Source organism: Thunnus albacares, chromosome 12 (genome assembly GCF_914725855.1).
Source record: "Thunnus albacares chromosome 12, fThuAlb1.1, whole genome shotgun sequence".
Taxonomy (NCBI): Eukaryota; Metazoa; Chordata; class Actinopteri; order Scombriformes; family Scombridae; genus Thunnus; species Thunnus albacares.
The window spans coordinates 14,608,876-14,632,879 of record NC_058117.1 but is presented as its reverse complement, the minus strand read 5'-3'; the positions used below and the strand labels follow the sequence as shown (position 1 = coordinate 14,632,879).

The 24,004-nt window shown below is 39.9% G+C and overlaps 1 protein-coding gene across 2 annotated transcripts in view; it reads left to right on the top strand.

Moving 5' to 3' along the window:
* The window catches only part of fgf12a (fibroblast growth factor 12a), a 35,484-nt gene extending 17,844 nt beyond the window's left edge, over positions 1–17,640 (top strand). For both annotated transcript variants that reach the window (XM_044369426.1, XM_044369425.1), the window contains exons 2-5: positions 1,505–1,615; positions 6,976–7,079; positions 15,949–16,147; positions 17,239–17,640. In XM_044369426.1, coding sequence (XP_044225361.1) covers positions 1,505–1,615; positions 6,976–7,079; positions 15,949–16,147; positions 17,239–17,354 — 530 coding nt within the window. In that variant the 3' untranslated portion in view covers positions 17,355–17,640. The remainder of the gene's footprint in view (positions 1–1,504; positions 1,616–6,975; positions 7,080–15,948; positions 16,148–17,238) is intronic.
* The last annotated feature ends 6,364 nt before the right edge of the window (positions 17,641–24,004 follow it).

Here is a 24,004-nt window from a genome sequence, read left to right as displayed (position 1 = left end):
TTTGCTTCCAGTTTCCAACAGCCAGTGTGTCGTTTCTAACTGCCAGTCAGGACAGTTTTTTAAAAACCGTAACTACGATTGTCGTGGTGTTTACTGTTGCCATGACAATGAAGGTTGCCTAACTTTAAGGAAGTAGTGACTTTAACCCGCCACCACATTTCAAGTTATCATTTTGACCCAAACTATGATCTTTCTCTAACCCTAACCGAGTGATTTTTGTGCGTAAACCTAACCAGACTTTAACCACAGCGTTGTCACATCAGAAAACATAATTATTTTTTAACAGTAATTTAACAGTTTTGGAAAGCAGCATATTAGAAAACACTCTGGGTTGTTCTGGAGTGCATGGTACAATCGACCTATGTGGTCGTTTAATTATGAGGACGTGTTGGGCCGAGAGGCTTTCTTTACCCCGAGCTAATCCTTGTTTCCACCTGCTCCCCTGAAGTGTTGAGCGCCAGTAGCAGCATCCTGGCCAGGCGCCAGATGTCAGCCTCAGAGTTGGAGGTCGGTTCAGGGTTATTGCATTGAAAAAACTCTAGAAACTTTAGGTCAGTTTCCCTTAGGTCAAGAAGTATAACACCAGAATCAGTCGTGGGAAAACTTGTTGCCTGTAAAAATTCAAAATCTCTTGGTAAAGAGATGAATTTCATTGAATATCAGTCATACTAACCAAAAAAAATGCACAGTTGCTTCATACCAAATAAAGAAACCATTGGCATGTCAGTGTGTATTACAGTGTGAATTTAAAAGGGTTTTCAAATGATGCAAAATGAATCATTTTTCTGTGGTAGGTACTGTAAGACACTATGAGAAAGTAACAACATTCTCATTGATTTCCTGTCATGGTGTTTTCATCATAAAGGTCCTCCAGTCAAACGGTTGTTTACCCTTTTTTGGGGATCATGGGTGCACAAGACGACTCATTACAAACTGTCCATCACAAGCTTATTGATATTCAACAGCTGATAAGAGATAATTAAAGTGGTTTTAATGCTTTGAAGTTTTTTTTAAAAACTAGTTTTACTAGTAAGCAGGTACAGAGACTGGATTGTGCCCCAGTAATAACAAGACTTTTTCAATGTAAAATTTTAAGTGATTATTTAATTGATAATATTTAGATATAGAGAACATTATACAATTTTAAAATGATTTGTACACATCAATAAAAGTTTTTAAATATATTAAGTCATGTGATCTACGTATTTTGGTGGTACACTCCAGTCTCTACTGCCAACTTTCTTTAATTGATTTAACGCATTACATTTGATGTTTTTGATACATCTCTCTATAATACATTTCAGCAGTTGAAATTTCTTAATAGAAACAGCTGTGAGTTTGCAAACGCTTAGCTGAAGGCACAGGTATCCATTCATTTGTATGTTTTTGTTCTGATTATGAGAATGTTATTCTGACATATTCTTGGTGGGGTTGGGGCTGTGGCTTGGTCGACGGTTTGCGTGTATGTGTGTGTGTGTGTGTATCGTGTGTGTGTGTGTTACAGAGCCGCAGCTGAAAGGCATCGTGACACGACTGTTCAGCCAGCAGGGCTTCTACCTGCAGATGCAGCCGGATGGAACCATCGACGGCAGCAAGGACGAGAACAGCGACAACAGTGAGTGGAGCATTATGGAAGCTACAGCTTCCAGCATAAAACATTTAATGGCAATGAGTCACTTAGTTATGTAATATATTACCACATTTTATATGCTGTGCTTTATCATTTTTAATTCTTATATAACTGATGCCAAAATTATTTAAGAAGTCCTCACTGGAATATGATTATTAATACAAAAAACAAACAAACAAAAAAACAGTATGTTAAAGGGAGCTTTTCACCAAACTCCACAAGGCAGAACACCCTTTTTTCTGCATGCGGTTATGTAATAGCATGCATGAGATATAAATGTGTCAAAACCTACTCAGATGTTTTATGAATTCTTATTCAGTCCTCTCAAAAGTATACCTTCAGTGAGTAAATGCAATATTTATAGACCATCTAGTATTGAAGTGTCTACGCCTAAATTAAATTAATTCCAGGATCCCTGCCCCGGCCTTACTAAGTAAACCATTTCTACTGTGTACACTGCATGATTGTACGTGTCACATTGTTTTGATTGATTTACCTCTGAATCCTGTGTGATTATCACAGCAGAATTTCCTTCCTGGAAAAACCCTTCGCCTGAAACAACTGTAGCCCCACAGCTCCCTTGTCACAGAGATCACTCCCCGAGCCACTTGCAATATTTCACCACCAATTGACTTTCCATACTGGGCTACCAGTGGATAAATAGTCCCCAGGGTATAGTCCCCTAAAGCTATCCCACCCCTTTTGTGCCCCAGTGGAACAGAAAAGGGGAAAATCAGTAGAGTCCGTTGAGAATCTTATATATCAAAATATATAGGCTTATGTAATAGTTTCCCAGGAAGTGAAGGATCAAGTAAGAGATATATGTCAGCGGAGAATAGTCATCAAAGCGATAATGACGACACTCCCAGTCTGGAGCAAAGCCAGACAGGAAACCAATCATGACCTTTCTTCTCTAAAACATCCTGCCAATCTTAAAGGCAGCCGGAGCCAAAGCTGCTGGACCGTAGCAGTCACGCGGTGAAAAGAACGGTCTCTCCCTGTCACTCGACGTTTTATGTTTTATGAGGAGATAGACCCTCAGCGGGAACCACTTATACAGTAGTCAAGGAGAGGGTCTTCAGAAAGGAAAGGATTACTGCATAGGGGAGTTAAGAAAAGTTAAGAGAATTAAATTCACATATTTCCATTTTCCACATTGCTGTTTTGTGGGCACCAATTGTGTCAAAAAGGTTTTGGCTGATCAGGTTTTTGTTGTATGCGAGGGTTTCCCCACCTCTAAGTAATCCTCTTGTTAAGCAGTCCCGCCAGCCCAGGGATGGAGGAATGGAGTGAATAATTCAGCCACAGGAAACTAAAAATACCACCTTGTCTGTTTGTACCCAATGAATAATTCTCTATATGAGATGCCTCAAGCTTCAAGAGACAGTCCGAAAGAAGACACAGAAAGAAAGCAGAAGAAAGCAGGAGGTTCAGTGAAAGGAATTTGAAGTGTTTTGAGTGGAAGACAGAGACAAAAAAGATGTGATTAATAGAAGAAAGAAGATTTGGTATTCAGGTCTTGCACTAAAGTATTGATTGCCCAGCTAGATTATTAGAATAATAGATTACCCCCACCCTTGAACCATGCCACCATCTGACCTGCAACATCCTCGGCAGTGGCAAATGGAATACAGTAATTTATTTTCAGGGGGAGGTTCAGTGGAACCGATGGAATTGAGGAGCATGATGCAGCCTGCATACTAGGTGCGACCTAAACCCTGAGTACATTTCAATACCATTTTTTTTCACTATTTGCTACATTTCTGTGCTGAAAGACAACTAGATGTGGAAGGACACAACAGCACAGCAAACTGTTTCAGTGGGAGAAATGCATAAAAAATGAATGGGATTCTGCTAATAAAATCTTTTTTTTTTTTAATAGTAAGAGATATGTAAAACTGATTAAGTGGTAAGCATGACTGACTGCAGGGTTACACTTAACTAACTGCAAGGGCTGTGAAACACCATTCGATTAATTAACGCCCATGTTCAAATTTGAACAGTTATTAATTTGATCGTCTTCAGTTGATCGCCTTCAGTAATTACCTGCGCACACTGAGGCTCCAGAAAGATATTGCTGGTTATGACACACCTGTGGTATCAGATGTTCACACTCCATCTGTCTCTGATTGATGGATGGAGATGAAGCAAGATTTTTTTTTTTTAGTTGAAGACGCAGCCACAAATTTAAATTACTTTATAAACCCTGGCATGAAGAAAGAGTGCAAACAGATTTAAGACATTGTTAAATGTTTTATATAATCACACATACTAACCCACAGAGTACCTTTACTGTATATGCCAGCTCTCCCATCTCCCATTCATTTGGAGACGTGCCCTTGGCATTTGAAGTTTGGCTCAGTATTTCTCTAAACCTTCCTGCAGGGTTTATTTCCTGCTGTGCCAGTATTCCTCACATCAAATGGACTTCCTTTAGCCTACCTGCTGGATTTGCTTGTAGCTGATTACTGCTCCCCCGGAAGACTTGCCATTTGAAGGATTTTGCTTTATTGGCTTATCTGAACCCATTTGTCTGGCCCTTTGACGATAGAAGATCCCTGGAAATCTCTTCACCAGCTTAGCTTCTCTCTTTTTCTTGGTGAGAGATAGGATTGAGGGTATAAGGGAAGAGGAATCGTCTTCAGAATAGTCATCAGGTACTCTAACAGCAGTCAGTGCAGCTGTAATTATGGAATCCATCAACTGCTGGAGCTGCAAGTAGAAAAAGCTGGACATTTAGAAGGCAGCTGAATGACCGCTCCTGTCAGTTGTGTAATTTTTTGGCAGGCAAATGAGAGTAGGGATGGCAGATCATAATTATAGCAAAATAGTGTACTAGTGCACCATGTTTTTTCTCTTCTCCTTCCACTTTTTATGCCAGGCTATTATGGTGAGTCTTTTTGAGAGCCCTATTGCAAGTATGACAGCTTAGAAAAAGCTAGAATATGTTTGGAAAGGTGGAGGTGCTCTATAGTGAAACACTCCTGGGTTTTAGTGATACGTGACAGAACTGTGGACGGTGCCTGTGAGAGACATTGCCAGTCATCGGAGCGACAAAGGCAGCAGCCATGAAAGGCAAATGGAGAGAGGAGCGAGGGAACAGACAGAGGGGAAAGAGTGAGCTATGACAGAAAAGAGACAGAGGAGAAATAAGAGAATGAGAGGCCTGAGAATACAGAATTTCAGGTGCTAATGGATTCATATTCTGCCTTTATAACCCAAACATATGTGCCTCAAGGGTATACATAACTGCAAGAGTGGCCAGTGTGTATCACCTGCACCAGTGGCCTGAGGGCAGATTGAAACCATTGGCAGGCGAAAGCAGCATGTCGATATTTATTGAGTGAAATTGAATCTGCTCTGAGGACAGACCCGTGTTGGCACGTCTCCTCTCGTCCCTGCCAGCTTTATCTCATAGTCCCCATCACCACTTGCACAACAATCATCCCAACAATACAGGGAGCCTACATGTCCCCACACCATCCCAGACTAGAGCCCATGAAAGTCACAGTCCTGTCCTCAGATTCAGTCGCACTAACCTACAGAGATAACAGTAAATCATATATAGAGATAGTAAGTAAAACGTAAATGAGCCTCTCAGAGACAAGTACAGTTGCCTCTAATCTAGTAATTCTAGATAACCAATGACCTGGATGACTGATAAACAATAATTCGATTAATTTGTTATCTGAGTTTGGGTCATCTTCTGGTTCTACTTGACACTACATGCTGCACCTCTACCACAAAGCTAAAAACGTTGCTTATTTTTTGTTAAAATATCATAATTTGGTGGCAGCAGCATGGTTTTATGACACATTGAAGGTGCCAGAAAGAAATTTTCTCCATCAGTGTCTGACTATGATTGACGGGCTCCTTGTCAACACACTATTTTCTGCCACATTAACAATAGTTTTGCATATTTCACATATATTTCAGATATTTCTGTCTGTCTACTGTTTTATTGCTGCTCCTCTCACTACTTTAAATTCAGTGTGGCTCGGTTGGAAAAAAGGTGATGTCACATGCATCCGCGAACCAATTCAGTAATTCAGTAATATCAATCAAAATGAGATGACCACTGTGGGGTTGTTTGCTTATGTTGCCAGACCACTGTCAGTCAAATCTGATCAGACCAAACCCGAACCATCCTGATGAAGCAGATTAGCTGAATATTGATTAACTGATTATTAAACTTTAAATACATAATAGACCTAATAAGTGTTTTTTCTCTGAACTCTCCAACGTTGATTGTTAATCATTTAGTTATGAATATCTAATGTTACAGAGAAAAACTTTGAAAACCAAACCAAATTATCAGAGGCTTTAAGGATGGCACATTTACTATAGTTGAATTTGTGCTGCTATATTGCACAATTCTATGCAGATGTCCAATACAAAGTCATATAAATGTTTGTCTCAAACTCTGTCATCAGGTGATACTTGAAATCAAAAGTGCTGCCTGATTGAAATAAATCAGCTATACTGTAGCTGTTCATATAAAACACTGATGTCCTGAATGCTCTGCTCTGCCATACATCATTTCAGTTACCTGCCACCAGGAAGTTTTGTATTTTTGCTTTAACATTTAAGGAATACTCTGACATTTGGGAAATACACTGTATTAGGAGGGGTAACGTGCTGGGTTATTTCCTGGCCAGACACAGCGACTTCTTCGAGTGTTGTCATCACCTTGAGCTTGCCAGGCAACCTGCGTAGAGTCCAAGGAGTCACTGCGTCCAGCCAAGAAATAGTCTGACACATAACCCTCCCTGAAAGCACAACATGTCCTTTTTATCCTCTGTTTTTTGTGCTGTTTCTCCATTTGCACTATTAAAAGCTGCAAATCTGTCAGAGTGGTCCACTCCTTTTTCTCTCTGAAGTTTGCTGTCCTTGTCTTGAGAAGCAATCCTTTTCACCTACACTTTGGTTTTTGTATGGATTAAAAAAAATAGATATATCATGTAGTGAGCTTCAGAGGTGTTTGTAAGCTGATTTTGTTACTTTTTGTTTCCCCCTATAGACATGAGAGTGGTATCCATCTTCTCATCTATCTCGGCAAGAAAACAAATAAGCCTATATCCCAAAATGTCAAACTATTCCTTTAATGCGTCACTGTTATAATGAGGTGCTTCAGTGTTTCCATTGTCTGTGTCCTGTACTATTCACTTTACTGCTGACACATGGCCAAAGAAAAGAGATCAGAGGCTGTCGTGTCTACAAGAGTTCAGGGAAAACTCAATTGTCCTATTCTGTCCTTTGTCTCTGATGTCTCTCTTTTGTCTCTGTCTCTTTGTCTCTGTATCTCCTTCCCTCCCTTCCTATCCCTCACTCTGTCTGCTCTGCAGCCCTGTTTAATCTTATTCCTGTGGGTCTGAGAGTGGTGGCGATCCAGGGGGTGAAGAGTGGCTTCTACATTGCCATGAATGGCGAGGGCATGCTCTACAGCTCGGTGAGATACAACCCCTTGCCCCGGTTGCACTGTAAGGTTGTGCACGTGTGTGCATAACCAGCATGTGTATTCGTTCATTAACACGTGTTGCGTTTTGTTCTTTTTGTTGTCTCTTTTAATATCCCACTGCAGCAAATACTCAGCCCTTCCAAACCCTTTCATCTCTGCTCTATTCAAGAGCCCTTCAGATGTGCCTTTGTGTTGCCGTGCAGCACTTATTACCCCCCCTTTGTTGTTGAAGCAGCACTGCGTATGTTTTACATTTAATTTGACATCAAGTTCAGTGCTCAGCTCTTTTTAAAACTGCTTCTTCTTCTTTTACTGGCTACTAACGGAGGCTCGTTATGTAGCAGCCATGAAGAGAAATCCCATTGAATTTCATTGTCTTTTGATGTGGATGATGTTGCTTTGTTCAGCTTTCATCCTGATTTCTATTCAGGCTTCCTGCTGCTATGAAAGAATACTACACTGCAAAGATATCCTTTTTATATTAATGCAGTCTTAGCTGTGAAATGTTTTCACTTTTTTTCTGACGTAACTTTTTCTTTCAGGAATTAATTTGAATCATGTGTCATTTTTTATATTACCCAAACGTTCTGCATGGTTATTAAAGTTTAGAAGTTGAAGTTGCTTTGAAAAAAAGTTGAATTATCTCACAGCATTAATGGAATTACTCCTTTGGGTTATAAAAATACATCCAAGGCTCAGTGGGGGAGTAAATATTGCAAGGATGGATTTCTTTTGCAGTGTAAGATGTGAGAAGCATATAGGCAAGTGTGGGTAGCAGATGCACAGGCGGGGGTGGACAGAGTCACGGATGTCAGTCGGAGAAAACGTTAAGTCGTAGCTGCTTGCATTGAGGATGAAGACGTGCTACTGGAGCACGTTTGTGGAAATGAGTTGCAGAGGGCGAGAGAGTGTGTGTGTGTGAGAGAGAGAGAGCAGGAGAGAAATTGGGTGGGGGCATAGACAGAGATACAGTATGGAGACAGGAAGATATCCCTAGTTGGCATAGTTATATAACCTCCAGTCGCATTGGCTCCTAATCTAACTGAAGATGGTGTTACAGAAGAAAGAAGAGGATGTGAGGGTTCTGTTACCAACAAATCTCTGCTGAGGGACACTGTGGCGGCGGTCTGATTGCCAGAAAGCCACGACAAACGACTGGCAGGAGCTGGAATTCACAAACTGCCCATCAAACTTTTTTGAAAACACTCATAAAATCCTTGAAGGACACAGTGAGCCAGCATCTGTTGTATTGCAACTTACATTTATTGATAAGGGAGCAGCTTTACTGTGAGACAGGAGAACATTTTGACATAGACCAAATAAATGGCGTACATGCTGCATTTTTTTTTTTTTTCAAATGTTCACTTGAATAATTCAAGGGAAGTCTAGTGAATTCAGTGCCATTATTCTAAGGGAATTCTCACTCAGTACAACTTGTGCAACTCAGTGCCTCAACAGATGTATGAGCACTTACAAGTGAGAGGGACGTACGATAAATGTGCAGGCTGTTATGACTCATAGACGGATTCATTCATAACTAAAGGCTCATAAACAAAGCACACAATCCACTGCTTTACTATAAGGATTATAATAACCCTCCACCCACACATCTACTTCTAATTAAAGTTTAACAGTGCCCAGACAACAATCTTTTAATTTACGAAATCAACTCCTTGTTAGGGACGCTGTCTGACCCCCCACATGCACACCCACCCTCGATGAAATCATCATTTGCGTCACAGTACATGATTATTATTAATTAAAAGTGATTCAGTACCTTAGTGTCAAATGGCAGCTTTCATCTTGACAAACATTACACTCCATTTATCCTTTTAATCATCATTTTTATGGGCGGTGGAACAAATTGTTGACCTTTATATCAGAAGCAAAGGGAGTGTTTGTCAGAAGGCGAGACATTTTTGCAGTAACAGTTGAAAGGCCATTTTAATTAAAGACACAGAGTGAGTGCCCTCCCTGGCCATATGGAGGAGGTCCAGTTGCTCAGATGTGAAGCATGGGATATCAGCATGCACTGGTTAGGAAAATGCGGCTGGTAGGCTGGATCACAGGGAGGCTTGGAGAGCCACAGATTGCTCATAAAAAGCTTAAAGTAACATGCAAAACACTGGATGGAAGCGCAGATAGCCGGTTTCTCTCACTGTTTCTCATTATTTACCCACTTAATTTATCAGTACAGATTATGTAAGTTATAGACAGTGTGAGAACTTTTTAAGTGTTTCAATAAGACTCAAACTGGGAACATTTTTGTTTTTTATTCACACTTTTATGACAACCTCCATGGTGCAATCACAGCCATAAAATAAGTCCTTCACTTTCATATCTCATACTTACCCACATTTATTGTTATTATTATTTGTGCAGGTCTTAATATTTTTTTTTCCCTACCTCCTTATCTCATCCCCTCTCACTCTTCTCTCTCTCCTCCAGGGTCTTCATTTCTCTCTTTTGCCTCTCATAACTATAAAGTTTCTCCCTGCTTGTTTTTGTTGACTTGTTTTGTCTTCCTAACATCTGAGAGCAGAGATGCACAGCTCTCTCCCTCGGTCCCCCTCGGGAGATAATTACTGAGGGATATCCTCCTACCTCTCTAACACCCCCTCCCTTTTTCTTTTTTCTCTCTCCCTGCTTCCTTGCACTGTCTTGTTAGCGAGGGAATGCGACAGGCTTTCTCTTCTGTGTGTCAGTTACTAGGATGAGTCTGAAAAGTTGTCGTGTTGCAATGCGAGTTTTAGAAGTCTTTCTCTCAGTCTTTCATATAGGTTTCAGGTAATTAGTGTAGTCAATTTACTGTTACTGTGGATCAATTAAGTGGTCAAGACATGTTGGTTGCTGGTTGGTTTTTCTTGCCTGGAGTGCAGAGCTCACTGTTGAGGCCGTTGCTGATTGGAAGCTGATGTAGTCATGGGTGAGCAGGGTGATAACGCTTGTGTGGAGTGTTTAGCGATGAAGTGCGTGGGGGCTGAGCATCTACAATGAAGAGTTCCCTTCCATTATTTATAACACTTCTCAATATGACCTAGTTTACTGCACAGCAGTAACCACTGTTCTCCCTATCTATCTATCTATCTATCTATCTATCTATCTATCTATCTATCTATCTACCAATCTATCTATCTATCTATCTATCTGTCTTATTCACAGCGGCCTCTAAACTGTTCTTACTCTTTCTTTAATCAGCTGCTAATTTTACTGCTTCTTATTTATGTCACAGAAAAATAAATAATGTGTCGCAGTAAAAGCTTTACTGAAGGCCCTGAGGGAGGAGTGAGATGGAGTTAATGTGGAAGGTCAGGGGAGAGTTTCAGATTTGGTGTGTGTGATAAATGATAATGGGCATTTGTGAATATGTCTTTTTCCCCCCTCCAGTGTCTTTCTCTCTCAAGAACAAAATGGTTCTATGAGCAGTTGTTGTTGTGTTGACTTAGAAGTTGGAAGGAAGTGATAGGGCTCCAACTAATGATTAGTTTTTTTTATTTTCTCAGTGTATTGCTTTATGTCTATAAAATGAAAATGGTTAAAATTCTCATTTCAAAAGCCCAAGGTGACATCTTCAAATTGTATTTGAGAAGCTGGTAATAGCCAGTGTTTGGTATTTTTGCTTGATAAATGACCTCAACAAACAACAAATTGACTATCAAAATTGTTGGCGATTAATTTTCTGTCAGTCTAATAAATCATAATTTGAATAACTGTTCCTGCGCTCGTGTGCCTGCACTTTCTACAGCTGCATGTATGTGTGGACAATGCTAATGACAGATAATGGATTGTAAGTGCTCTCTGAAGGGAAAGAGAGAAAAAAAGAGGAGAGAGAGTAAAGAGCAGGACATGAGCAGAATGATACATACTGTACATAGAGAGAAATGAAGTGTTTGGCTCAGTCAATATTTTTCTCTATGACCAATGGAGCATTAGAATGTGTTTGTGATTTGATTTTAGCTATTAACCATTAATGTCCTTTCTGGAAGACATTAAGGATGGAAAACACAGAACCAAAGTAATCGACTTTCTGAGTAAGACAGAGAAAAACATAAATAGGCAGGGGAGGACAGGACAGAAAAAGAAAAAAAATGAGTTTTTTAGTTTAAGTAAGTACTAAGTCTAGACAATCCCCGACCTGAATATCTGCCCGAATAATAATGAGCTCCTCGGGAGTTCCATGGCAGGCCGGGGATTCTCAGTGAGGCCAATTCTCTCAGATACACCAGTGGCTCAGGCCCATATTTAAATGGAGGTCCTTCCCATATCCTCTGCATCTCTATCCAAAGTCAAACAACGCCTGTCGGCAGCAGCAGGGTTCCTTAATGCCTCTCTCCTCTGATGGAGCCAGAAACCAATTTTGGATTCAGAATGCGTTCAACCCAGTTTTGTTGGCAACCCTGTGTCATACCCATTACGTCTTGCTCTTCTTTTTCGTTTCATTTTACATTTCCTGCACCCGCATCCTATCACCCACCCTCCATCAGCCACCAACACAGAAATACACTCATCAACCCCCTAATGTGTGCCTAAAGTGTCCACAGTGAAAGGTGTCATCTGTTTCTCTGAAATACAGAGAAATACAGAGAAACAATGACACCCACTATTACAAAATGATTACAGTAAAAATATCCTATGGAATTTTCTTCTAAGTTAAGCTCAGAAAAAAGCTAGAAAGTGGACCTTACTGTGATACGATTTTTCAGTTTACTCGTGTATTTTGAGTGTTTCTCACCTATAAAGCCCTACCAAATATGTTGAAAGCGTTTCCTTCTTCATAAAACATTTGCAAAGCCAGTTTGAATATTTTGAAACCCTCATTGTTTACAATAATAGTTAGCATTGGCCAGTTCTTGCTCCCAACCTTTTGCTAGCGCATTGCTACATTCCTTGGCACATTACTACTACCAACTGTCAATTACTCCAATAGCGTACAACTGTCATATAGACCTCCTTTGATTTGATAGATATGACCAATCTTTGGGGTGATTTCCAGTTTCTTTTACTGTCACATTTGACAATTTGACATGAAGGCCTAGCTAGCAACTTATGAGTTGTTTCTAACATTAATTATGATGTCTTAAACATGTTAACTAACTTTTCTTTGCATCTTATTTTAAATGTTTGTCTGCTTTTCCTTTGTGTTTTACAGCTTGTATGCACACTATGCATGTACATAGTTGCATTACTACCCTGTGCAGTGGGCAGAAATGGCTTCACTTGATTGGTCATGGATGTGCATGTGTTCCTCATGTGTGTGCTAGCAGAGCATGAGATATAAATGAAATGGGAACAAGCGTTTCAAAATGTTAGAGTGGTCAAATCCCCACAGGGTACCTTTAAATTATTACCCTGTTCACAGTAAGATCTGTGCCTATGGGCTAATGTCTGTCCCTTTCAAACAAGTGAATGAGGAAAATTTCAGGTAGCAACCTAAAAAAAAAAAAAAAGTAAATAGTTTTGTACTAAAACATTAATATTCTGTCTCCAGTTTCCTGGTGTTTGTCCACTGGGTCTCAGCTGCACTCCTAAGTTTATTTATCTTTAGCTCCCCACTGAGGCCTCTAATGGTAGCGTGTGAGCAATCCCAAATGCCCAGTTTTATTAACAAGTCCTTCGCCTTTCTCCTTCATATCACCACAGAATATAAATAGGTGTCCTTGTAATTGGTTTACTATCACTAAGCACAGCCTGTTAGCCCTGGAATGTGGCACGTCTTTTTTTCCTCCCTTGTTTGGTGGCGGTAACAACTTTGGTCAATTATGTATTCCTGGCAGAGGAAGCGACAGGGTAAACCTACTGGTGTGCATTTTAATGTGTGAGAGCATGTGTGTCACATTGAGTTTGTGTGTGCGTTTCCCTCCCTGTGTGGCTCTGTGGTTCATACATGTCCATTAAGGAGATCCCATTAATCACAAGAGACTCCGACCCTGTCTCGTCACCTCATATTTCTACCCAGTCATCCGCAAACAATGTAAGTGACTTCAAAGTCACTTACATTCCACCCCTATCATTCCCAAGCCAGAGGTAGGGTACTTTCTAAACTGCCCCAAGCCTTTTCATAGACAGTAACAGAGTGTTGTCCTTGTGGACAAATTTGGAGGAGATTCTACAGCTGTGTTAGTGAAGCAAAGGGGCTGATTGTGATGAGTTGGATGGTAGAGTGCATTTACGTGTTTGTGTGGGTGTGTATGTGTACTCGACCTGATTTGGGTTCACAACAGATGAAGAAGGGACAAAGCCTGCTGGTGTGTAATGTATCAATGTCTGCCCCCTTCCCCCTCAAACACATATGTTCACACACAAACACAACGGCAGCCAGACAGGCACAACAAGACCCCCAGCACCCTGACAGAGAGAGAGATGTCTGCTGTTTGACAGTGTGTCAGCAGGCCCAGATAAACTCCACTGCCAGCTCACCACAAAGCTTGTCCTCCTTCCTGCTGACCAGTGAGACGTTTCCACACTGCTGGCCATGTGACCTCACCTTCCCAGAGTCCTTTACACAGCCTGCTATGACTGCTGTGTCTTATAAATGGGCGGTGATACTTAAAGACTGTGACTCATTTTGCTGAACTATGCGTGCAAAGACCCAGATACACATACTCTTTAAACAGCATATGTCAGACTTTATATTTTTAAAGCTGCACTAATCAACATTTTTACATAAACAAAGGGTCAAATGACAGAGTGTAATGTGAATGTTGTCAATCATAGTGATGAATCCACAAAATTATCAACCGCCTCTGCAGTTCCCCTCTGCTCCTCTGATCTCTTTAGCATCTTTCAACTCATTGTTTTGGTTTTATGTTTTTGGTTATGTGCTCAGCATTTTGATCAAGATTTTGACTAACTGGTGAACGTAGTGGAGTTTTTTACTAATTGAGTTTTCATTAGTTTTACAGCAATATATATCAATATGGTCCATTATAGTAGAGTATTTGGCACTAGATAATTTTCTCAGGAGTTGGTTGGTGGAGAGGAAAAACACAGCTAAAAGGAGAGTGAATATTAGGTGGAAACATGACTCGGGATGAATAACTTTGCTCCGTGTATGCTGTATAAATAGGCAACTGTTTGCTAACACGTATGCCATAACAACTTTATAAGCAAATATGTCAGTGTTATGTTCACAGCTTGTTGTGCTGCCTCTAAGTGGCCAAAAAAATCCATTCATGCTGCATGGTATGCTTTAAGGTTTTTAAGGGTCAATTCACCCAAATTACCAAAAAAATAAACAAAACACATTTCCTCACCAATGTGCTAGTGTAACCAGCCATCTAGATGGCTTAGGTTTAATTTGCCCAGGTTTTGTGATATCCTTCTCAAAGATGTCTGCCTATAATCCAGTACAATGGATATGGATGACATTTTGTTTGTTGCGTTCAAAGCATCTAAAAATTATTGGACAACTGCAGCACTTCTCAGAATTAGTGTGCCTGTTATTCTGGAGAATCCACAGAACATGCAGGGACTTCTTCTATAGAAAGTAATCCCAATGAAAGTTATCCACCATGTTCGGATAATCTTTTTTCTGTTTTTGGAAAGCATCACAAACAAAATTCCACTCACCTCCATCGTATCAGAGTGGAGGTCGAAATTTCAGAGACTCGTATCTCCAAAACCTCTGACAAATTAAACCAAAATCAAAATCTGTATGGCTAGATAGTACAACAGGAAACTGAGAAAATATCTCCCAATTCTTAAACATAATTACATTTTATAATTTACTCTTTTAAAGACTCTCCTACTCTCTACTTCTCCCTCTCTCACACACACATACTGTATACCCACACACAAACACGTAAACAGTCACCTCCAGCGGGAAGCCGAATTGGGCTGTCAGTCAGATGGACAACCTTAAAAGGGTACAGAACCCTGCAGGAGATATTAATGAATGAAATACAGCACCGACAGCCAAACACACACACATACAGTGCGAAGTCTGCCTAAACTCAGACAGCACAACATCCACCAAGCCAGCTGTTCCACATCACGCTCATCTATTTTGGACACACACGACTTCCCTGCTCTTCAAACTGACTGGCGTTAGTTTTTAATTTAGCCTCTTGCAGTCACGAAGCATTCAGATGGAAGAGGAGAGCAGGGACGAAGGTGATAAGGTTGGCATCCATCTTGTCATCTTGTCAGAACACCTTAATCAGCTCACCTGCTTTATTAAATATAGATTTTGTTTGGGAAAAGTAAAGACACAGTCTTTGTCCTGCCAATATAAAGGTCAGTGCCACCATTATCCTCATTAAAATATGAACAAAATGCCCAAATTGCTGCAGCTTAGGTTTGTTATGGATTAGCGAGTCAAGAGCATTGTTTTGTCTGTTGCATTGTCATAGCAATAATCTGGCACTGTTCCTTTTCCCGGCGGAGTATCCAATATCTGGATCTTTTCATTTTTCCTGTCATTCCTCTCCACCTCCTGTGTTTCCCCTTGACTTTCTCCTTGACTTGCTGCTTTGATAATGAAACTGAGAGATAAAAATCTTCCATTGTTCACCATTATTCTAATAAGACTATCATTCTCATTATTTGAATTCCAAGGATATATGTGTGTGTGTGTATGTGTGTGTGTGTGTGTGTGTATGTGTGTGTGTGCCAACACAGTATGTTTACTGACCTTGGCAATGTGCACATGCTAGTGATGAGAGCCAATATTGGCAGAGTGAAGCAGATATTGCTTTTTTTTTTTTCTTAATTGAGTCTTCATTCAAATTGTCCCTCTGTTTATTTGCTGTTTATGTGTGCATGTGTCTTTGGTATGGATATGCATGCATTAATTTATCTATATCTATATCTGTGAGCTTATATGCACATAGTTTATATTTTTCACTCTCTCCTTTTGCAGGAGATGTTCACGCCGGAGTGTAAGTTCAAGGAGTCTGTTTTTGAGAACTACTATGTGATCTACTCGTCCACTGTGTACCGGCAGCAGGAGTCGGGCCGGGCCTGGTTCCTTGGCCTCACCAAGGAAGGACAAGTCATGAAAGGCAACCGGGTCAAGAAGACTAAGCCCTCGTCGCACTTTGTGCCCAGGCCCATTGAAGGTATGAGAAAGCTTATAGAAAAATATCACAATGAAGAGTTTGGAATTAAATGTTTAATTCTTGCATTTAAAATATTGACATTTGGCAGAAGACAATATCAGATATTACAGTCCTTAAGTGAAAAGAAAAGTTTTCTAAACAAACCATCTTCTGGCAATGGCATTTCTGTCCATTTATTCTCATGCAAGTTCAATTTCATCACTAAAATTTATGGAAAACAGTGTTAAGGAAGAACACTATTTTATGTATGCCATAGTTTGTTAAAGAGTTGGTAGTCACTTTAAGTATACACATTTGCAGTTAATAGGCTAAAAACCTGCTGTGTTGTCTTTTAAATTCATGTTTAATGTGTGCAGAAATAATAACAACAGGTGTAGGATCTGATCACACTTTAAAGGAGTATTTTGACACTTTCCGAAATATACTTTTTGCTGAGACGAGGAAATCTATATCACTCTCGTGTGTATGCAAAAAAATATGTAAGAAGTGGTGGTAAATCCACAACTTGTTGTTTTTACACTTCAGTTTTTGCATAGATCAAACAAAAAAGATATAAATTAGTGGCAGATATTACCTTTGGACGGAGCCTGGCTAGCTGTTTCCCCTTGTTTCCCCTTGTCTTTATGCTAAGTTAAGCTAACTGTCTCTTGCCTGCTCATACTTAACATATGCATGCAAATGGTATTGATCTTCTCATCTAACTCTCGGCAAGAAAGCAAATTAGCATATTTCACAAAATGTTGAATTATTCCGTAAAGTCTATTGTTTTGCCGGCCATTTAACATTTCTTTAGGTGTCATTGGTAGAAGTTTATTTTTAAATATCACCTCTAATGTGTTTCTTAGTGAGCTAGTGAGTGTGATAGATATTATCATGAAAACTTGTTAAGCAATGTGATAGGAAAAAGTGCTGACATGGCCCTAGTTCCCTGTCTTATCCCTTCCCGCCTGGTGTAATTGTCCCAGCCTCTCACACCTGACCTTGTCTCTGTCTGCACATCCATCTCTCCAATCTGCCCTCCATTGTCCCCTTTCTCCTCTCCCCTCTTCTCCCCTCCTCTTCTCTCCCCTCTCTTTACATCTCCGCCATAGTTTGTATGTATAGGGAGCCGTCACTGCATGAGATAGAGGACAAGCACCGCTCCAGGAAGAGCTCAGGGACTCCCACCATGAACGGAGGGAAAGCTGTCAATCAGGACTCCACATAGCAGCAGGGGGAGGGGCTTCCAACTGGGGGCGTGGCCTCATCCTGACTCAGGGGGAGGGGCCATAGGAAAACTCACCCCCCCTCCTCCCCCCCCAATTACGCACCACCATCCCCTCTGAAAAAAGAGGGAGTTGGGGCGACGATGAGGAGCAATTACTGTAAACCCATGACAACAAAAACAAAAACTGAACTCTTGCCTGTGACAACTTTTAGATGAATTAATATGAAACCAGAGGATATATATATATATGTATATATGTATGTGTATGTATGTGTGTGTGTGTGTGTGTATGTATATATATATATATATATGTATATGTGTATATATATATATATATATACACATATATACACACACACATATATATATACACACACACACACATTTTCAATCAGGACTTGACCAACATTTTATGCAAAAAAAAGAGAAAAAGCTGTGATAAACAAAGGAATGGTGGTCTCTCTTCACACAAATACAAATATCTATCATTTCCAATTTATGCTGTGAAAAACAAGCTTTAATACATGTTCAATTTTCATACATTGAGTTTTTTTTTCTAAATGCTATTGCACTCTCCTATGCTTTGTTGTGTTATTGTTGTCAATAATAACTATATCATCATCATTACTTATCTGTTGATTGTATCATCACAGCTACTACCATGATTATTCTGGCTTTCTTTTGGCTTTTTGAGACTAAAGAAAGTATTTTTTTCAAATATTATGTTGTTTTTTTTGTTTTTTTTTCCTCTCACAGATTGATCTTGAATGCACTGTCGCACTACCTGCTCTGGTCTGAGGGTAAGACTGAATGTATTTGACAGTTCTCTGTGTTGGACTCCAATGGAAACAGAGTGCTTAAGGGTGGGATGTAATTTACTCAGGTGTGTACTGTAAGTGTGACTAATAGAACAGATAGGGCTGTTTCACGTGCTCTAACATGAACTCCCCTATCATGTCCTGTGTGACTGGACAGGGCTGATACAAGCAATATAATAGAGAGCAGTCTAGTATGTCTCTAAAAAATAGTAATAACAACCTGACTGCACATCTCTGCGGATGGTGTGATGGTCAATAGAGAAGACTGATGAAGAAAGTTGTACAAGTAGGCAAAAGTCAGAACAAAAGGAAAACTGTTTTGATATAGCTTCAATATAATCTTTAACATTTGCAAGGATTATTAGGTTTTAGGTGAAGAGATGTCCAAACTTGTCTAAAATGGCAAAGACTAGTATTCTCTCCAGAAGCTGAGAGGAAAATAATGACCAGCATCAGCACTATGAGCCATGACCAAAAACACTTGGTCACTTCACATTTGCACCTCAAGAAACACAGACCCCTTCTCTGCTGTTAACTAGGCTATAACAACAACTCTCAAAGTATAACTATATAACGGTATTCATGCTTTTGAACTTTACGGACAAATCATGAAATAGTTCTTCAGCTGTATTTTCTAAGCAAGAGAAAGGGTGGTTTTGGCAGGCCTGGCAGTGAAAATATGTATTGACTCGTTTTCAAGAAGTTCTTCAATTTCTGTTCCTTTTTATTGCATTAGAGATTTCTCAACACTGGTGGACAGGGTGCCTGACTGTTTAATAATCCATTTGACCTGTCTTGTTGATATTTTCAATAAGGACTCAATCATAAAGACTTTCCCATCACAATGGAAGCAGAACATCTCATTGAGGAGCCAGTTAATCTGGATGTAGCCAGGTTTGAGGAGGATGTCTTACCATTTCGGCAAGAGTGTCTTTGCCGTTTGTTTTCTGTGACATGGTAATCCACACAGTATCCATCTCTCCTGGTTTTGTGACCCATGAAATGAGCCATTTGCTGCATTGTGTAGGAAAGCTTCTCTTTCATAAATCAACATGCTGACAGGGCTGTATAAACAAGGTGAATTGACTGGTACACCGTGTACGTGGTGTATCCTGCATAGCTCATTCCTAATCCCCAATTAGTTTGTCTAACTCAGGAAGTCCTACAATTGTTCCGTGAATGGGGCCAGACGTGAAGGCTGGCCACTCGTTGTCCAGCACCCGTTGCACAAAGCCTGGCCACAGGTGTGGTGTTTAAGGAGGTCGGGATGGGGTCAATGGTGTTTTTATTGTTAAAGGTGGTGTACAGCTAAGCTTAGCCAGTTTAGGAAGGTAGACAAAAGGAATTAGAAGGCGGTGAGACAAAGCATGAACATCGCATGATTGTAAGAGCTGACGTAAGCTTGGTTTCATTTCATGGTGAGAACAAATGTTTATGCAATGTTTCAATCAGTATTTTAGCGAGAGTTTACACATCTCTCCTACATCTGGTTGGAAATCATACAATCGGTTGGTGGTATGTACAGTAAAATAGCACACATTCAGTTGCACAGAGCAAATCGCAGTGATATATCATCATGGATCTTGGAGGGTCTTCCATCCGAGGCCTGGGTCCATAGCTGGTGCAAGTTACCTGCAAGAGCTAACGGTAGATTAGTTCCACAGCACCTACAGCATAACAGTGATACATACAATATATTAGACGTGACACTGAAAGTCAACAGGCAAGACCAGCATATATATCTTTTTATAGAGGTTTATATTGGTGCAAATGAGATACATGTGGACTTAAAGCAATGCATGAAATTGGATGTACTCAATGTCTACAGTTGACAGCAGAATGAGAGGATTTGAAAGGGATGAAAAAAGCCAGGCGGTAAAAATAGCAGTAAAGGAGAGCACTTTTGGGGGGGTTTATTGATGTATGAAAGGGCGAGCAAAGGCTTTTGTTGTATGTGATATTAAGTATAATTTATTATTTTTAAGTTTGCAGATGATTTCACTGCATTGGAACACGCTCATATATGCATTATGAATTGTGAGATGAAATTAAAAAAAATATGCATTGATAATAAAAATCAGAATGAAGTTAGTGATTGTTTAAGAATAAAGATTATGTTATCAAAAACTTTCACCTATACGCAGTGATTGATTTCATGTGTTGCTGATTATGACTGACAGCTGTTTTGTGCATCTTTTTCTTGCTGTAATGTCACTCTTTGCTACAACAAGAGAAGCAGCAGGATAAGCGGACAAACTAAATCTATCAACATGGGTTTTTTTTTTTTTTTATGTGGTTCAAATTCACAAAAACCAATCCGCTTCCTCTATCAATTCACCGGGGGTGATTTATCTTCTTGCTAGCCCCTAAATCCAATGTGTCATTTTGGGATGGCGCTCCTTCGCCCTTAATTCTCCCGTTGTCATGGAAACAGACCTTCCATGCTGTCTGCAAGGAGAATGAGGAGGAGGAGGATGAAGTCTCCCCTGACTTTCAGGATGTGGCTTGTCTTCTCTCCTGCGTGATGGCTGCAGCAGAGAACAGAAGGAGGGGGGAAGGAGAGGGTAGCTTGTTCTCTCTCTCTTTTTTTTTTTTTTTTTTTTCTATTTTGGTGTTTTCTTCGGCTACAGTAAACAGCTGGGGAGAGTGCAGCCCTGCAACCTGGACGACAAGTACATACCAACTCTGAGAGCTCAAGAGGGAAAGAGGCAGAGGGCATGAAGAGAAGCGCTGAAGGGAAGAAGGACAGAAAAAAGAGACAAAAGTAAAAATTCTCTCATATTTCATCACTCAAAAGTTCTTCTTCATCTCCTGCATTCTGCTAAAAATATTTTTTTCTCTTTATCTGCATACAAACATACATTTGACAACTTGCATCTAAGGCTTCCTCCAGTCACTGTAGTTTGTTAGTTGATTGCAATTTACGGCATCTTCTTCTTCACTTCAAAGAAATCTCCAACATGAAAGAAAACGCTGCAGTATCTATAATCACATGTGACTTCATACAGAATATGTCACAACAAAGCACACATAACAAATTATATTGAATTTTAAATTTGTGAAAATCCAAAACACTGACTAAAAACTACTCACGTTTTATCATGATCAATATGCCGTCCTGTTCACTGCATTCACCTCTGTAATTAACTTTCATTAAGAGCACAAACAAGTTAAGGTCAGCTATTTAGACACCCATGGGAGTTGGTAGTCTAAACAGGGTCACCTGTTTGGTACACACAGGGGGGGCAAGTGCTGTAAACAGCTTGAAGGCCACTTTCCTCTCCTCTCCTGAAGACAACCTTGGACAGATCTCCCCTGCAGTGGAGAATACACTTAATTTATCATATGAACTATTGCTCTGAAGTAACTTTTTAATCAAATGTATTAACATGTTTTAACTAGTTGAACACATTCATAAAATGTAGGCACAACAGCACAATAAAAGAGGGAATCTACCAACATAAGGAACTTTCAAAAAGTTATAACCTTTACAACTATTTTCTTTATTAAAATGCTGTTCCTCTGTTTCATTGTGCAATAAGTTATGTCTAACAGAAAGGGCACATTTGTCATATCCTACAGACTGGAATTTGGCTTATGAATACATTGCAGATGCCAAACAAAAATGACAAATGATTTAGAGTCACATTTATGTCAATTTCAAACACCATTTTCCAAAAAACAATGCCAGATCAACCTCTAAATAATCTTTGTGAGTTCGAGCTTGACAATGCAAATTTTGCAAAGAATATATGCATACATCAAAATAACTTTCAAAGACAGATTGAATCACATAGCTAGGAATCGTTTTAGCCAACAAATTGGCCACTGCCCAAAACTGGACATGCAGGATAACCCAAGAAACAAAAGCTACAGGAACAGTTTGTTGATTTTGATTTACTGTTCAGAAACATTTCTTAACCTTTATGCAACATGAGACAGAAAATATGTTAACATCATATATGAGAAACTAAGTTTGGACACTCTGAGTTTCCTCTAGTGCCACCCTCAGGTCAGAATGTCAACTTTATGTACCATTATCTCATCTCATTGGCAGAAACAGTGGCTGTGAAATTTGATTACCCCAGCAGGTTTCTGGTGAATACTGTGAACACACTGTTCACCTGATGTGAACTGGTTTGATACTTTAATCTCTTATATTGCTCATTTAACAGACATAACAGGTGGTTGTTTTAAAACTACACTAAATTAGTTTTGACTGGTTAAATAACATCCTGTGCTTTTTTTTCCCCAAAAAATTCTTATCCCGTGGTAGGATGTAATTTCATTCTCTCCTCTTTTCTCTCAAACCATCTGTATTAACATGTGGCAGATTTGTGGAAGTGGACTGATTGGCTTTCATTGCATTTTAAAGGTCACATCTGACAAAAATCCCTTTGCCAGGATTATATCAAATAAGACTCTGTCATAAATTACATTTTCTGTGATACCGGTATCTGCTGTCAAATTGTAAATGTTCTTTTGATTGTGTATAACACCATGATACCTGCAATAATATCAAACAAAGCATTTAACTATAATAAAAGAATATGGAGAACATTTGGGTTTTGCAATTAGCTGGGTCAACAACAGAGACATCTTTTTACGGCCTCTATGTTTATTTATACAGATCTGTACATGACAATGTTTGTGTTTTGCAGACTCATGAGCACACACAGTAAAAATACTCTTGATGTTTTATCCCATGCATCCTTTTTTCCCTTCACTGTCTACCTCTGTTTGTCCTGTTGTTTTGATATGGGCCTGCGCCGCTGGGACTCCACTTGTTTCTCTTTTCTCGTCCTCCCAGGGAGAGAATGAGGGAACTCCTACTCAGAAGTGGGGCGTTCAGTTCTACTCATTAAAAATAATTGGTCTCTGTTCAATTAAGGCTCAGTGATGCTTCTTTGATCTAGCTGGCTCTCGCTGCTTTTTTTTTTATATGCGTCTTTTCATCCAAATCAACTGCTCAGAGTTGGCAAAGTATTGGATAATTGGTTCTAATATGTTTACTTCCGGACGAGGGGACGCGGGGGGAAAGAAGAGCTGCTTGGGAGTGATTACGCATATTTGAATGAAATTAGCTTGGATGGTCAAAGAGACAGAATTCAAACCTTCACATCTCTGCTGCGGCACTTATGAGACAGTCCACTGTCCCGAGAACAATAAAAATAGATCACGTTACCTTCTCTCTGCCTCTTATTCTCAGTGATTTGCTGCTTTTGGCTCCTTCTGTTTGCAGATGAGTACTGTGAGGGATACCACAAGCAATCATGCTGACACTAAAGAGACATAAGACACATAAAAGTTCATGCACAGTGCACACACACATACACACACACACACTGTAAACCCACTCACTCGGCCGCCCGCCCCCACACACCCGCTCACACACTTTGTATTTCTTACTCTCACACACTCTATCACTTTATTGAAGACGCTCTGCAGTATGAGCATGTAAATGTGCTGGCAAGGGTTCCTGTTACAGAGCGAAGCTATTCTGTTGAATCCCAATAGCCCGGGGACAGAAAGGATACTAAGCCAAGCTTTGACTGCAGTTATGCTCCAACACTGCTACTTTAATAATTTCTCTCTCATCCCCTCACTCATCCTCTTTGCACCTCTCTTCCTCTACTTTCTCACTTCCCTAATCTGTATTCCCTCTCCACCCCTCTATCCAATTTGATACATTTCTCCTCAATCTAGCCCTCCTTTTCTGCACTCTACATCTGCTCGACCTCTCTCTCCTCTCTCTGCAGCTTTCTTTTACCTGTTTGAGGTTAATGAGTTCATGTAAGCCTCACCAAATTTAACTCTCAGTGCTACATGCAT